The 18,179-nt window shown below is 38.8% G+C and overlaps 1 protein-coding gene across 1 annotated transcript; it reads right to left on the reverse strand.

The window, feature by feature from the left end:
- Window positions 1-1,760: 1,760 nt before the first annotated feature.
- Window positions 1,761-8,137, reverse strand: LRIT2 (leucine rich repeat, Ig-like and transmembrane domains 2). Its single transcript, XM_006270176.2, has 4 exons — window positions 8,131-8,137; window positions 7,678-7,750; window positions 6,524-7,305; window positions 1,761-2,566 (listed from the first exon to the last, which is right to left on the reverse strand). Exons 1-4 carry the CDS (start codon window positions 8,135-8,137, stop codon window positions 1,761-1,763), a joined length of 1,668 nt encoding a protein of 555 aa, XP_006270238.2.
- Between the last annotated feature and the right edge of the window lie 10,042 nt (window positions 8,138-18,179).

Consider the following 18,179-nt stretch of genomic DNA (forward strand, 5'->3'; position numbering starts at 1 on the left):
TTGAATAAGGTTGTACCTATACAATTGAACAGGTAGAGTTCCTTTTTTTTAATTTACTCTTGTCTTTATCCATTCAGAATTAGAGCTCTGGGCCAGATCAGTGTAAGAGAGTCAGTGTAAATAAAAAATATGCCCTTGAAATCCTTCCTCTCAGAAGCCAATGGGAATTTTGCCATTGCCTCCATGGGATCTAGATTTTCTCCTGTTTGTTTATGGTAGTATTTGTGTGTGGACATGTAAATGTGAATGTATCTATTATAGAAAAAGCTAAGATTAAAAATCGCAACTCTCAAGCAGCTGAGGCTCTTAACTGAAAGGACACTTAGCTAGCACAATACTTGGACAGTTGTTAGCATAGCCCCACAAAAGTATGTGCTGTACATAGACAATACAAATTTTCAGTTTCAACATACGTTGTTCTTAATCAAAAAAAAATCTGTATGAACTTCAAAGTACTTGAGTACAGCTGTTTTGTAATAATCTGGGGCAAATTTCTTCTTCAATTTTCCTTAAAATGGATAAAATATGTATTTTGGAAATAGTCCTTCAAACAGTCCCAGGAAATAATAATAATTCTTTGGGTTACTACATAAAAGTTGTAATCCTAAAGGCTATTTTCTGAAAGTTACAAGTAGGTAGAAGAGGCTGTAGGGAAAGTCACCTTAAAAAATTCTAGGGTTTACTACCCCCAATGCTATAGTACATAAGTTTATTCAAAACAGAGCTGGGAGAATGTCTTCAGATGAATCATTTATTGCAAACATTGGTTTTGAGTGAAACACTATTTTTCATAAGTGTAAGTGTAATTTAGAAAAAATATTCTGGCAAAAAAGGAAAACCATAAAAGTAATAATTTTAATTCTGATATTTTCAGAAGCAAATGTTTTGATTTAAATTTTAAAATTATGGTTTTGTTTCATATTTTGCCTATATTTTGTTGTTAGAACAAATTTAAAAGGGATTTTAAAAACCTGATTGATAACAAAGGAAAAACTTCAATTTAGCCCACAAACAAAAAAGTTTCAGGAAAACCATTTTTTTTTCATTTTTAGTTTGCAGAGGGACCTAAACATTTTTTGTTCCCATTTTATCCAAAACAAAGATTTTTTTTCTATGTTTTCAGTTGAGCTGGCAACTCAGATCTCATTCCAAACAGCATGGAAGTCAAAGCACATATTTAACAATGTGAAATCAAACAATGCTTTCCCAGACCTAAAATTCCCCAATCAAATAAGGAACACAACTTTTGTCTCAGACTTAGCTTTTCATTCCATAATTGGGTATCATTTTGCAAGTCAGAATTTAGCTGCTAGTAAGCTTTAAGAGGTCAAGAAGACATTTTCCTGGCTCAGATAGCTCATGAAATATTTTTATATTTAACCATATGAATTAAATATATCCATATTTTATTAGAGAAAAAAATTGAAATACACTTCTGGCAGTTATTTCCTAAAGGATTGTTGTGATTTCTGAATACTGTGATAAAAGAACCATCATAAATAGTTGAAAGTAGTTATGTCAGCTCCCATGACAACTCAGGGATAACTCCCTGTTTATCAGTAATCCCATTTTCCTCAAAATTTTAGGCTTTTCCCAAACCCTTCTGAAAACAAGTTTGTATGTCTGCCTGGCACATGCACACAAAAAACATGAGAAAGAGTTTACATACATGAAAAAGAGTTTACTTAGAACAGACACCATGGGGTGGTACTCCCATATCTAAATTGATCTAATTTAATACAGGATTCCATTTGCAACAGCTAATAGAGGTCAGCACTATTTCTGTGATCAGACTTCTGTTTGTTGGGTTTATCCATAGTCTCCTGGGTTTTCTGCTTTTTCTTGCCTTCACCGGAGTTTTGGTGACACAGCCCTTCCTCACTGCCACTTGGTAAGCTGTCAAAGGTGTTTTCCTTCTTGCCTTCTCTCAGGTTCTTCTGCCCTTTCCGGTTCTTGCGGCACAGTTCAAAACACTTATCTAGGCAGTTAAAACTGGTCTCCATGGTGCATGCATACATCCCAGCAGGCACTGCCAGCACCATGGCACACACAATAATAATGATGTGGATGAGCTTCTCTCTCTGCTCCAGGTCACTGATGTCACGGCCTGTGACAAACACAATGCACTGTCCATTTTGGGGTGATTGGTTCCTTAAAGCAACACACAGCTCATACTTGGTAGCTGGCAGCAAATCATTGACTGAGTATGTGTTGACACCAGGACCAATGTAAATCATCTCCTTTGTGGAATCATCATACCTCCCAAAATGAAGGGTGTACCAGGTTTCACTTGGATTGTCAGTCACTGCATACCACTCCAAAGTGATACCATACACTGTCTGCTTGGCAATCCTCACATCAATGTAGGGATGCTCTTCTGAACCAGATGAAGAGAAAGAGGAAGAGGATACCACTCTGGGAGCTTGAACTTTCAAGGAAATCTTTGTGGAGCTGTTACCAATGAAGTTGACAGCTGTGCAGGTGTAATTGCCCTCATCCATAAGGCGAGCTGAAGGGATGATTAACTCAGATTTGATTGTATCTTCACCGATATATGCAGTGGACACTAGGGAGAGAAGGAACACAACAGTAGACATATTCACTTGCACTGCTCCGCACCAGTAGTATCATAGGTGCAGTGCCTGTATGAGTTCCTGTCATTCTAGAACTGAGAATTGTATCGAGCAGGCATCCAGATTTTCCATTTCCCATGGAAAAATGGTGTAAACCTCAGATATTACCTTTTACTGGAGTCAAATGCAGATTTCTCATTTTACTGGAGAGGCCCATGGATTTTGCAGTTTTGCGATCAGCCCTCTGCAGGCTGGCAGAGTTCCAGCCTGCAGGGGGCCCAGAGGAAGCAGGAGGAGGGCAGTCAGGCAGGGGCCACCATGTTCATGTGCATGCACATGGCCCCAGGCAGCCTGGAGAGCAGCTCCCATGGGAAGTAGGTGGGGGGTAAGGGGGAATAGCGCCCCTGTAGGGAGGGAGGGCATAGTTGGTCAGGGCTGGGGCTGGTACTGGAGTTGCTGCCCAGCTGGGCAGTGAGCAGGGCTTGGGGCCCAGGGCCACAATGAGTGGTTACAGGGCCCCAGCGGGGAGTGGGATGGGGCTGCAGGTGGCTCGTCCAAGGGTGTGGGGGGTTGGCTGGCTCCCCAGGGCTGCATACACTCCCAGGGGGCAGGGGTGACCCTCGCCCCCCAGATCTGTGGCAGGGGTGGGGGCGAGCACAGGCTGCAAGGTCAGGCTCTCCACCCTGCTGCTCTACCCTGGGGCCTCTGTAGCCCATTGGGCATGACCCAGCCTGGCAGGGAACAGCAGGGCCACACAGAGAAGCTGCTTGTCACTGCAAGCTCAGCAGTGCCCTGGTTATACAGCTGTGCATGTAGGGGACGCATTACCAGGGCAGCGTGGAGCTTGCAGCAACAAGCAGCTTCTCTTCATGGCCCCACTGTTCCCTGACCCTCTGTGTCATGCCCGCTGGGCTGCAGAGGCCCCGGGGTAGGGAAGCACGGCGGGGAGCCCAAGCCTGCAGCCTACGCCCATCCCCATCCCCATCCTGCACACAGATCTGAGGGGCACGGGTCCTCCCTGCCCCCTGGGGAGAGCACACAGCAGCAGGGAGCTGGCTGCCCCTGCCCAAGCCCACAGGAAGCAGGCAGGTTGCAGGGTGGCGCTGGGTTTTGCACTGCTGCAGCAGCCACACCCTTCTGCCAGGGGCAGGGGGCTGTGGACCCACACCCCTAGCCCCATAGCTCTGGCAGCTGGGGGCCCCCTCCGGCAGGAGGTGAGGGGCACCAGCAGGGCTGGGGACCACTGTAGAGGGGAGTTAGGAGTAACAGCAGGGCTAGGAGGTGTTGGGGGTTGAGGAGCACCAGCAGGGCTGGGGTGGGTGTGGGTGGCCTTTTTATTTTAATCACGGATTTGGGCCAGGGGGGTTTATCAGAGAATCTGCAATTTTTTTATCAGGGAAAACCAGGATCCTTGGTCATGAGTTACCACAGAAATATGGATTTGCTGGTAAACAAGTCACAAAATTTCTACTCAAATTTCAAGCAAAAGACCAAGTCCAAATATAAAATGCTCTGGATTGGGGAGGGGGGTCTATATTTTTGGACATTTGACTCACTGGTTTATGTTACATATCGTGATAAATGCACATCATCTTATGAGTCAGATGTTTAAGATCAAGGGGGAACAGGTTGGGAACACTGTAACCCAACTACTCCATTTAAAAGGCAGACAGAAGTGTTATGTCTTCATTAAATAATGATGAACAACTAATTTAGCATAAAATTACATAATAACTAAAGTCTGGATATTATGATTCCTACCTAGGATTATCCTACCTAGGATACCTATGAAAATCCCTGTCCTCTCTTCAACTGGAAAAGGAAAATTTTAGCCTCAGGAAAATTTAAGTTATGAGTAATACAACTTTGAATGGAATGAATTTACAATGATAGATTAGAATGGAACTTACAATAATACTTAATAATTGTATTTGCTACTTGGTAAAAATATTCTGTCCAATGTCAGTTCAATGTGTACCAGTTACCAAAAAAGCCAATGAAATGTGGGACATCACTAAGAAGGAAATTGAAACCAAAATAGAAAACACCATCATGCAACTATATAAATCCATGATGTTCCCATACTTGAATACTGTGTGCAGTTCTGCTCTATGAAACTCAAAAAGGATGTAGGAGAATTAGAAAAGGTACAGAGAACAGCAACAAAGATGATTAGGGGTATGAAGCAGGTACAAGATAAGCCTAAAAGAGGCTAGGACTTTTGGAAAGAAGCCGGCTGAGAAGAAATAGGGTAGAGATCTAGATAACTAGGCATGGAAAATATAGAGAATCAATATAATATTTTATTAAGGAAATAAACACAGGTGCTGAGAAAACATTTAAATAAAAACAAGATCCTGAGGTTCATGAAAAAGTTATTTAATGTGTGTAGCAAGAGTAATGGGGGCACACAACTCTGTATAGAATTCCAAATTCTTTATTAAAATGGATCTTATGAAAATTAGTAAATTGCCCTGCTGACAGCAATTAAGATGATAAGGGTTAATGTGGTAAGGTTGCTTAAGAGTCTAAATTACGAAAAAATAGGAATATTAATAAATATTGTAATCTTTAGAGGAGAGCTTATTATGATAGATAAAATTCAAAATGGACTAGGAAGAGCAAGAAGTAAGAGTATATATTTTGCTTTGTAGGAAAATAGTGTTAGCAGTTGGAAAACAAGACTGCAGTATATGCTCTATGAGAGGACAAAGTACAAAATAAATGTTAGAAAAAAGGAATTGGGCAAAGACACATGCCTAATGGATGCTTATCTTATTCTGAGCCTCTCTTTCTCACCATAATTGTAATCATAGAAAAGAGAGGCCCTTGATAATAGAAATCTCTTTTTTCTCTCTGCTTAAATGTATTTGACTCTTAAATAATAATTAAAACATTTTTGCTGAACTTAGGGTAAGTTCCAGATCAGTAAACTAGGCATCGGAACAGGACTTGGTGGAACTGTGACAAATTGCAAAATCCAGTTGCAAAAATCATTCCTGAATACCCCATTCCACGAGTCTCAGCATTTTATGTCCCTAAATTTATTCAGTGGCTACATTTTATACTACAAAAATCCCAAATGATCCTCCAGGAATATTTCTGGTTTTACCCAGTGACTATCTAACACAAAATACATAAACAGTTCAGAAAGCAAAGACCAGTGCCCAAAACTCACCTCTCTCCACCTCCCATCTGAATACCTAAAGCATTAGGCCACAGACTCAAGATCACTCTTGCTTGCTATCCTTCTGGCCCCATGAACCCTGCACTCTGGTTGGCATAGTGGCCCAGGTTCAACAGAAGGGTGAAACATATCTATTGAATAGCCTGTTGGTTAGGGCACTCTCCTAAAATGCCCTCAGAACAAGGGAGGGGGGCTAAGAACCAAGTCTTCCACTTCCTTGGTGACTGCTCTACCCAGTTGTTGCCATGTAACAGTTGGGCACCAGTTAGGCACTTACCCTCAGAAAAGGCCTCCATGCTCTGGATCCCAATTAATGGAGGTATCTATTCTCCAGAGGGGGTGAGAATTTAGACTGAGCTTTCTGCTTAGTATTCCATACTGACTAACTCTACAGTTCCGTGCTCAATATCTGGCCTCCATAAATCATGTTAAAGAGGTGCCTAACTTGCCTAACTTTGTTTGTTGACTGTATAAGGGTAGGCCTCAGTGCCTACCCTTATATCCTTTTACCAGTCTCCTAGGGCCAGGTGTCTAAGTTTTAAGTATTCCAAAGCCTAATCTGGAGGCATCTGAAAAACAAGTCTGGATCCTGTGCTGAGCTCCTTGTCTACTGAACAGCCTTTTTTTCACCATCCAATCATTCAGTTTATTCAGAATAACAGTTACAGGAGGCCCTGGTCAAACAAGGTTGAAATCTGCCATTGAGACTGGATCTAACCTATTGTATTGTAAATTAAAAAAAAATAATAATGTTATTCCTTACCATTAAATCCCCTTAAATGTTTTAGTGCATAGGTCCACCAGGCAACAGGAGAAGGTCTGGCTTGCACCAAGCAGGTCAAAGTAACATTTAACCCCACCTGTACAGTCAGGTTGGCTTCAACGGATGAGGTTAATGGCTTCATGCAACTGTTGAGCTCCACGTCATAAAAGAATTTCCCTGCCCTAAATTTAGGGCTTGAACAAGTCAAATAAGAATTCATCAGAATAACAGGTGGGCCAATGGATTTGATAAACTGGACAAAGCCCCTCAAGCGACAGTCACAGATCCAGGGGTTATCATGTAAAGCCAGGACTGCATTGGAGATAGCGTCCATCCACCTTTCAGCCTGCTGGGCTTTTTGGTACATGGGCCAGTTAAAGAAGACATCCCTGGATATAACAGTAAGCTGATTTGAGGATAGGTCTAAGTAGGTCAGGTTGGGTAGATACCTGAGAGCATGTTCTGGGAGAACATCCAGCCGGTTGTGCTTTAGATCCAATATTTTTAAAGCTGTTGTGTCTTGAAATGCTGTCCATGGTACTGAACTCAACTTGTTTCCCTGCAGTCTTAGCTCTTTCAGATTCTTCAGGCGTTCTAGGCTTTTTAGATGCATAACTGTGATATTATTAAAATTAAGCCAAAGATATTCCAAGGCACTAACATTGGAGAATGATCCTCGAGGCAATTCTGTAAGGTGAGAATTTTCTATTCTGATTTTTCTAATGTCTTGAGGGATGTCCCCAGGTACCTTTCTCAGAAATGATGATATGCATAACAAACTCCTAGAAGGAAATCAATAAAGCTTTTGATAATACACTACATTCATGGGTAACAGTCTTCTCTAGTTCATATGTATAATAGATACTGGAAGAATTTAAAGCAGTTATAAATTGGGCAGTCTCATAAAAAACACATGATTAGATTTAGATTATTTGCATCTTCCCACCAAGAAGAAAATTGAATCCTCAAAAGTGCTACATATTAAAAGACACATACCAAAAATCCTAATTTGTGCTATAACTATTAACATCTACATTCTACTGGTCCATCCATCTGTTATTGTCTAGTACTCGCAAGGCCACCCTGGCCACCCTGTCTAAGAATAACAAAGACACTCTGCTAAAGACTACAAACAGGTTGCCAATATTTCTTACCGTCCAAAATTGTCAGTGGAACAAGAGCATCCTGTGACACAAGTAGAAAGTGCTGGGTCTATCTTGTAAAAGCCTAGAAGGAGGAAGAATACATGATAAATTGGATCCATATTCTTTAAGAAAGTGCAGTGCAGGGGCTTGCACCAGTCATGCCACCAGCTCCCAAATCCTATTAGCTGTAATCTTCCTTGACGCAGGATTAAATACTTCTGAACCACAAGGGAGATGCATTGTTAATTTGCTGCCTCAAAACTCCAAAGCATCCATAGAACCAAAGGAAAAGTCACCTTTATTGTTATACTTTAGCCAATGAGCTACTGGTTCAAAGAAAATGACATTTAAATTGGATGATAATGTTAAATTATAACATCTTTCCCTGAAATATTCAAAAGTAGTCAAGATCCAATAGAAACTTCTTTTTTCTCTGCACACCATGTACAATCACCTTCCTACCTGCCATGGTCACATGAATTATAATGAAGTTCATTTGAGTAGAAGCACATCACTGAAGGCCAGAGTTTACCAACTTACTCATAGTGTATAGTGGTTACTTTAAAACTTTCCAGAGAAATGAATAGAACTATTTGCACAATAAGATACTACTCACTAGTGAATGACATCTCTGTCCTTAAATATAGTAATTATTTTATACGGCTTGAATATATCATGCCACTTTTCCTCTGAAGAGTTTCAATAGACATTACGTGAAAAAGCCTCTCTTTCTCTATGTTCACCCTCAAATACTTGTATGAAAGCAATTGTGATAAATTTTGTGTGTGCTGAGAAAATTATTGACTAATTCCTAGACAAGAGGTAATATTTAAATTCATTTTCATTGTTTAAGCCTAGGTTTTCTATTCTATCCCTTTTATACTGTTGGATGTCAAATGGAATTCATCTTCTAACACATTTACAAGCCTGTGAAAACCAAACTTTGGTTTAAATGCTCATCTTTAAAATCATCTAATAATGAGGAGGTAAGTGACAAGGATTTTTTTTTTCTTAAAAGATGAGTCTTCATCTACAGGTTTCAGAGTGAAAATCTATGTTCTCCTAGGGACATCTAGTGTGCACTGTTTTTACTGCAATTTACAGAAGACACCAATGTCAATGAAAAAGAGATTAGACATACTACCTTTATGCATGAAGCTGGGTCACAAATTGTGATTAGTTGAATCTGCTTAAGCTATTACTTTACTGGGCCAGCACAGAGAAGTATTTATAGAGTGCCAGTGTCAGATTAGATTGACTTTCAGGTATTTTCAGATACCACAACAATTTTAATTACTATAAGCATAAGTGATCTTTCAGCTTTTGAACTCATTAGGAGTTTGGTGTTTGATTTAACTGGTAAAGAAGTAAATCAATAAAATATAATGTTATTCTTTAGATGTGTGTTTTACACTAGAAATGTTCAGAAGTTTATTGAATGATCTCATCAAATAACATACCTTGATCCTGCAAACACTTGCTACCGAATGCATTGCTAACTACCAGGAATAATTCCATTCACCAGGATTTGGGACCTTCCAGCTAAGGCACTGTGCTCAGTAGTGTTTGCAGAATCAGGAACTAAAAGATTCAAAGCTTGTTCATACTTCTAACATATTAAAGGAGAACTATTATACCATTGTGAGGCAGAATATTACATGTTTATATATGTATGAGAGGGCCTTGCTTGTAACATAAGTATCATTCACATCTTTTATTTCATCCACATGAGAGAAGGGATATAAATTAGGCATGAGTATTAATATTGCCAAAACATTTTGACACCCACACATAGGAGGGCAGAGTATAAATATTTGTTACGAACAATTATATAGAAATCATGGTTTTTCCCGTACATTTTTCACCCAGATACAGACAAATCACAGTATGTGACTGTCAGAAATGCGTGGCTTTTATCTTTTAATGACTTCACCTAGACAGTCTATGCAGTTTTAGGCTGTTTACCATTAGGAAATACATTAATTTAAATAAATTAGTTATATAGAATAAGGAAACAAAAATGCCATCTCTCTGGTCTCATTTCTTGATCATTAACTCTACCAAAAATTCTGTTCTACAAAGCAACCACAAGATGCCCATGGAGGATATGTGCAATAATAGTTAAAGCAGTAATTAATATTTCAAATCTGGTGTCTGCAGCATGAAAAAGTACAGGTTTGCAAAAGCAGATTTAGAAAAGAATATGATGAGGTGAGAAGGAAAGGATAAATCTATAAGAGAAGCAGTATCTGATTCAACTATAATGTAATTAGATGCTGAAAGATGATGCCAGAGAATACAATCCAGGCTAGTATCCTGGTCACTGCCTGACACTTGTTTAACAATGACTTATGAATCAGAAGCCGAGAGGCAGAAAGAATTAAATTTTTCTAAGAAAAGAAATATATTAGCTGCCCAATCCACTTCATTTTTTGTCAAGCTTGTTGGCCTCCAGCTCTTCATGGCCTAAGCCCTAAAAGTTTCCACAATTTCAAAATGATCCACTATAAAGGGGAACCTGATGACTATACTAGATGAGAGAGTCTTGCTAACAGGAATTGTTGTGACACGTGACACATAGCAGCCAGTTGCTATAGTTTTTTCCATGGTACACAAATATACACTATATTTGGGGTAAGATTTTCCAAAGCTTTCCCTGTCAGCATAATTATGCTCCCATTTAAGTTAGTAATTCCCATTGACTTTGATGGGAGCAAGTGAACAATAACCACTTTTGAAAATCCCATTCTTTTATAACATCAGCACTATACAATTTGACCTGTAACAACAGGACAATAATTTCCATTTTATATCATGAAAACACACACACAGACACATTCATTTACATAGCATTGCATGCCAACAAATCTGAAAATACTGGTCGCTAATTAACTCTAACAATGGAATGCCCCATTTCTGCTACCCTGGGCAACTACCCAGGTTTTCTACAGGATGAACCAAATCCAAATAGGGATTACACTAATTATTTTCTTCAAGCCATAACTACTGCCCACTGGTAAATATGTGCATAAAAAAGTCTTCCTACCTTTAAATTGTTTAAGAAGATTCATACCCAGATTTCTTACTTCACCAGGCACTGGCCTGCTGTGTGCTTCACCCTCTTCTCTCAAAGCTCTGCCATTGTGCATACAGGAAGGCAGGCTTCATAGGACCAGGTAGAAAAAAATAAAAGTAGCAGCTTTGCTCTACAGCCAACTGCCTTTCAATTGGTCTGAGAAGACTGAGAGCATTCACACAGGAAGAGACATTAGATTAGATACTCAAGCACAGATGAATATTTAACCATAAGACTATCAGGTTAGGTTGAGCTCTACCCATTCTCTTCAATTTATCCCACTATGCAGACAGGAAGGCAAGATTCATGAGGACAGGAAAAAGAAAGACAGCAGTCAGTCTAGTGGTTTGAGCATGACCCTAGGAAGAAGGGATCTTAAGGCTGGACCTGAACCTGTTCAGCCTTCACAAGAGAAGGCTGAGGGGGGACCTGGTGACTGTCTATAAACTCACTAGGGGGGACCAGAAGGGTTTGGGGGAGACCTTGTTTCCCCTAGCGCCCCCCGGGATAACAAGGAATAACGGCCGCAAGTTGTTGGAGAGTAGGTTTAGATTAGACATCCATAGGAACTACTTCACAGTTAGAGCATCTAGGATCTGGAACCAACTTCCAAGGGAAGTGGTGCTGGCTCCTACCCTGGGGGTCTTTAAGAAGCGGCTCGATGCCTACCTGGCTGGGGTCATTTGAGCCCAGTTTTCTTCCTGCCCAGGCAGGGGGTTGGACTTGAAGATCTACAAGGTCCCTTCCGACCCTACTTTTATGATTCTATGATTCTATGATCTTTCAACCTGCAAGAAAGAGCCTTTTCACTAGCCAACACTTGGTTACTGTGTTTCCCACCCCTGTTTTTAGAGCATGGCAAATATAGGGAGGCAAAATTGATGGTAAGAGAATGTCAGCATGAGCTTACCTCTATATTTATAATTCTGGGCCTGTTGCCCAGCAGCGGGAAGTGGTAAGCGCTCCCATAAACCAGGATTTTTTTCACATTTTTGCCCAATTACTGTTCAGTAGAAATCCACAATCAGTCCAGGTTATAGACTGGTAGTTTAAGGTACTCATCTTAAACATGGGAGTTATAATCTCCAGGCAAGGAAACTGAACTTGTGTCTTCCCCACCCTGCTGAACTGCGTACGCCCTAGCCTATTGGAAAAAAAAGCAGGGTTGTTTTTTTTAATTCCAGGCCTACTGCAAGTTTCATTAGACTTTTTTCTGAGAAAAGGCTGTGGGAAGTACTTACATCCAGGAAATGGTTTTAGCGATAAGCATAACCTTTGGAGTACAGCCCATAAAAATTCTAGTACATCTTCTGGGCTAGATTTATCTTATTTTTAGTCCAGGTAAGAGTTCTTTTTACTATCCTTCTCCCCACCCCCCTCCCCGCTTAGCTTTACAACTCCCCACAAAAAAGTGCTAAGACAATTGAATTCATTATTCTTGTTTATTGATGATAATGCAAGTCTGAAAAAAGTGAAGAATTTGAAAATGAAACACATCACCAGTTCTTTAATTTTTTTCCAGTGATTTGGGACTAACTAGCACCTAGAGTAAATTTAACTTTTCTTGATTTAATACACATGGACTTAAGGATATCATCATTCACAGCAATAGTCTCCACAATTTGGCTTTCAATTAAAATTTACAGTAAAGCCCACCACCTGAAAGTGAGCCATTATAGAATGCAAATATGTAGAGGCATAAGTTTCAATAAACTGAACTGTTTGTTTGCAGAAGTTGCAGACAGGAATAGTAGATCCTGTGTGCACCTGAAACATTTGGAAATAAAATATATTTATTTTTGCACAGGAACTCCTCTGATGTGGTTTTTTGGAGTGTCCTATGATTCAAAAGCTTTAAATACAATGCAAAGTTGAAGTACATTTGTCAGACAGTCTCCTTACCATTCTTCTAATGCTGTGCTTAAAATAAGGTATTACTACTGTAATTCTGTGTAATTCTTATATACAAAAACCAAAATAACTTATGGAATTCCTAACATTATACAACCCCTTCTTCAGGTAACTATATGGCTGTATCTAAAATAATAGAAAAAATATACTTCTTTTTCTGGATTTGTGAACAGTTATTCTCAGGCCTAGTAATCAAACATCCCCTTTTCAATTGTTCTCTAGGTTGTTTTTCCTCTGGGAAAATAGCTTAGATTTCCATCTTATCATCTATCGCCTCAGCCAAGGCTCTTACAAATCCCTTATCAGACGAGTAGTTGACAAGGGAATCCTTCAAGACTTTTAACTGATCTGTAGTATATTCAATAACTACTTCAGTTCTCTTTGAAGTGTTTTTTTGTAATAATGAATTTATGAAGTATACCATGCCAAGCACAAGAATTTACAATTATAGAATTTGTGAGTCGGGCATTTGGCATCATTTGAAATATTGGTTCCTGCAGGTGCCTTTAGATTTGAATTATTGGCAACTGTAACTAAAGCATCAAAGTCTTCTGAAATTTGGTACCAACATATATGTTAACTTCTACTTAGCTTTCCTATCTTGTTTATCTGAAAAGCTTTGAAAATAGATTGGTCACATGTTGGCACATTGCAAGGCAATAAAAATATATAAACCATGTTGAAAAATACCACAGCTTCAGCACAACAACTCAGAGCATCACAGAGCATGAGACTCAAAGAATATGCCCTGAATTCTCCTCTGTACTCTACCATCCTCATTTTTCAGAATTTCTCCATTGCAGCCCTGGTTTCTGAAAGCACTGAATAAAATTCTGTTTTCTTTTGATGGTCCTAGGAAAGCATCAGTAGAATCTGTCTCATTCAAAAAAATATTCTTTGTTTGTTACATTGCTTCCCCTCACTTCAGTTGCTGCTGCTTCAGAAAAAAAATAAAGCATTGTCATCCACTCTTGTTCACTAATGTCTTTGTGATAGTCAAGTACACAAGAATAATGCTTGGCAGCTTTCAAGGCACAAATAATTTCATTTTGATCGTGATCCTAAAAATATGAATAATTTTGCTTTGGACACTTTTGTCCAGATAATGATCATAAATTTCCTTTGAAGTGATTCTTTGGAGCTGTTCTTTCCAAAGAACATGGTATTTTCCAAGACGCTCCACAAATCTAAAAAAATTCTCATGGTTAAAGGACTAGGATTTGTCTATTGCAGGGACGGGCAATTATTTTGACGGAGGGCCACTTACTGAGTTTTGGTGAGCCATCAAGGGCCGCATGACAGGCAGCCCAGGGCAGATAAATATTAATTTTCTAACTTTTTTAGGGGCCCTGTGGGCCAGATAGAATGGCCTGGCTGGTTGCATTTGGCCCGTGGGCTACATTTTTTCCACCCCGGTCTATTGAGTCTTATGTTGCTGCTTCCAGTGACCTGGTAAGTCCTATGGCAACATGGCTCAAATAATCACACAGCAGTATGAACTTAGTGTAGCCTTTAGTCATGCTATCAGCCAAGTGATCAGGCTGGCTGATAACATGGGATAGAGGAGGATTAAACATAAAGTTTGCATCATTGTCCATACATAATCAATCACATTTGCTGCCACACACCTTACAATCTCCTGTTTAATAATTTACTTATTTATACCATTTCTACATGCCATTTTTATCTCCTGTACCAAGTTCGTTTGTACCACAGAATCGTGGAAAGTTAGGTTTGGGATGGACCTCAGGAGGTCATCTAGTCCAAGCTCCTGCTCAAAGTAGGACCATCCTACATGCTTTCCTTATACTGGTTCATACTGATCCTGTCCATCTCTGAATGATCTTGAATAAAGTCCAAATGTTTTGATGAATTCTAGTGCTTCCCATAGAACTTCAGATTTGCAGGTTTAAAATCTTACTGATCTTAGCCTGCTGTATGGCTTACACCTTGTAGAGGAATGTTTCCTATTTTATGCAGGGGAATCTCTTCTATTTTATGCAGGGTGATCAAATCAAAAAGCTTTTCCAAAATAGCTTGACAGCATTTCAACAAAGAACTTATTTTTTTATCATTTATATGCTCTTGTTAATACTAATGTTAAGCCTTTCCACATACAATACCTGATGTGCCAAAGTTTTGCTTTTCCAGTCTGTCACAGTTCCAAACTAAAGCAAAATCTCCAAGTTAAATATCTTGCTGCAGAACTAATAAGTAGAATGAGTTCAAGTGGAAAAGAGAATCTAGTTCTGATTTATGTAGTCTCCATTGGGCAGCTGGCAGGAAATGGAGAAAACTGTAAATTTCTGTCCATTGTTATCCAGAGATAAAATGTGTTTGCATGGAGGCAGCTTTCACAAGCATTTGGTGGTGGCCATTTGACAGGATCTTTCAGAACAGCAGTACTCAGAGTTTCTTGTTCCATCAACCGTCCTATATTACTTGAATTACTTGGCAATTAAATCAAGGTGGGAAGTGCGTGGAGGGGAGGGGAGGGTCACTTTTTGGCTTTTTTGCTTAAGACATCCACATCCACAAATATAACTGCCTTACTGGAGACAATATTATCTCTTTTTTCAGACCTAGAGGAACTATCAGAAAAAACAAAACCTTATTCAGCAGGAAGTTTATTTTTCAGGGGTAAGAAAATTGACATTTTGGTTGCATGAACATTCACAATTAAAAGCATTTCAATGCACCAAGTGAAAGCCAAGCCATTCATTTCAGAAACATTAAAAGTGTTTGACTTCATGTTTCTATGCTGTCTTTTCTTTCAGCTTTTCTTTTGCAATATTTACCTCCAAAATGACTGTCCTATTTTCAGAAAAGGTCATCAGTCTCACTTTCAGGCATGATTATTTACACTGCAACTAGAGACCACTAGCCAACTACAGATGTGCATGATACAAGCTGAACTAAGAACTTCTAAACAAACAACCAAATAAAAATGGACACTGCCAAATAGTCTTCTGTCATCTACTGTTCCCCAACAAAAAATTCTGCATCATCACTGATTTCAACAAAGAAGAATTATTTGTTGGTGCATTATACATTTTTCACATTTGCAAACTGTCATTTCTTGTTACCATGAACTTTTTTGCTAGGGTAGGTAGCCACCTACTTTACCTACCCTTTAACCTGACCAATAAGTGACCTTTCCCATAACAGCTTCTTTTGGGAAACCTCCCAACTGCATACCACCAATGGTGGGCTTCAGGGAAGATAGCAGTAGTAGGAATGCTAGTGTAAACAGAGGCCCAAATGTTCAGTTCCATGTTTAATATCATGAAGATGTTCCCTGAGCAGGATTCAGTGATTCAGTCAGGCAAATGCAAGTCCCTTGTCTATATTGCTGTTCTCACTACTGCATCTATCACAGGAGCTGTGCCAGCATTAGTGGGGAAAATTGGGTAATTTCCTTAAAAATCTAGTTTAAACATAGCACAGCAGGCCAGAATATGGCCCCTGTTGAAAAATCAGTCAGATCACTGAATTGTCTTATTTCCAGGTTTACACTGCTATAAATGAGAACAGAATTGTCTTTATATCATTACTTTGCTCTACCATGAAAATAACTGGTTAAATTTACATGAAGAGATGTAAACATATACTTGGGAACAATATTGAATGACCCTTTTTCTTCATCCAGTGCTGAGAAACTCACAGCTAGTTCCACTGAAGATGAAGCTATACAAAAAAACTCAATCATTTATATCATATCAATATATTAGAACTACTATTCCTTTTCTACACAAGCCATGTTTTTTTGACATATGCTTATTTTGGTTCCACTTTTAAAAAAAGTTAGTCTCATTTTCTAGACCAATTATTTTCATAGCTCAGGTTCTAGCATGCTATGAAACTGTTGTTTTTTAAATACTGATGATTCTTTGGAGACAAAGATGTAGTTAAGTAAACAAAAAATATAATTGAATGATGATAAAAATGTATATTTAGTATTCATTTCCTTCTTCATAAATTGTTCTATATCTGGATCTTTCTATAAAATGGATTTTGCCAACATACTATATGAACAGATTTTCAGTTACTTATGTATCTAAAGGTGCAGGCAGGTTAGCCTATACAAATTAGCTGTTCATCTCCCACTGCTTTGAAAATCCAATTTGGTACCTACTTGCATCTTTAGTTGCCTAAATACTTTTGAAAATATGGCCTGTAGGCTTTATACTCAAATTCCTTCAGTTCAGTTGAATATCAAGCTGCTTAATGGTTTGAAATTTCAACCACAGTTTAGTAAACAAAGGTGTTTTTCCAACTAACACCACATATAATCAATTAGGTAAGCTAATGGCTATTTTCTATCTCCTACTTTTCTGGTTCACATCTGTAATATAAAGAGATACTTGTTTGTTTAGAGTAAAGGGAGTTCTGTTATTGTATAGCTATGACTTTTCAGACAACAAAAAGCAAAAAAAATGCACAGAAAGAAAGAAATGCACTAACTCTTTTAGATATCTATTTATTCAAAAGCAAAGTGTAAAAAGTAACCTTTGTAAAACTTATCACACCCATAATGAATGTTATGGATTGAATTGACATACTTCTCTTTTCCCGTCAATCATAGAGGAACAATATTCAAAGTATGAGTGTCTATACTTCCCAAATAAGCTACATGTCTGCAGTATAATGAACAATTACTCTTGCCAGTACTAATAGATTATAAAGAAACACTAGCTTCTCATAATAGATGGACAAGTTACATCCACATGATTTGTGATGACAGTCAGCTACATCATATATATTGTCATCTGTAAACACTTCATTTATGTGGGTAGCCTCTCAAAGTTGTTCAAGTGAGTAATTCTACTCACATCAGGAAAGTTTGGAATATTTGGCTCTTCATTCATTAAGGCTGGATTATATCCATTTAGGTTATGCCAATCTGGAGTAATTCTCCTGATTTTGGAGTTACTCACAATTGACACTGCTATAAATGAAGGAAAAATCTGACCAATAAAATTATATTATTATAAAAAAATATGAATGTATTAGAAATTTTCACATTGCCAAAACTAATTCACTGCAACAATGGTTTATCACTGTATTAGGAAGAATCTAAAACCACCATTAGAAATATAGTGACTGCATCTACATGAGACACTGACTACACAGTAACCCAATACTACTACACAGTAACGTCACATGGCAACAACTGTGATGTGATGTTACTTTGCAGTAGCATTAGATTACTGAGCAGTAGTGTTACAAAAAAGACATTTGTCAGCGCTACTGCACAGTACTCGGGTTACTGCACAGTCATTTAGTACTTGTTTATCCAAGTACTAAATGACTACAGTCAGCATCTCATGTAGACATAGCCAGTATGTGCAAACAGTATTGCAGGGTATATAGTGAGTTTCACACTGAGTTAATTGTATACTGGGCATGTCTATCCATGCGCATTTACTGCACAGTAACCAAAATTACTGCACAGTATGGGCATGCATCTACACATGCACACCCATACTGTGCAGTAAATATGGTGACTTACACCAACTTGAGC

The sequence above is a fragment of the Alligator mississippiensis genome, chromosome 6 (assembly GCF_030867095.1).
Source record: "Alligator mississippiensis isolate rAllMis1 chromosome 6, rAllMis1, whole genome shotgun sequence".
Lineage (NCBI taxonomy): Eukaryota > Metazoa > Chordata > Crocodylia > Alligatoridae > Alligator > Alligator mississippiensis.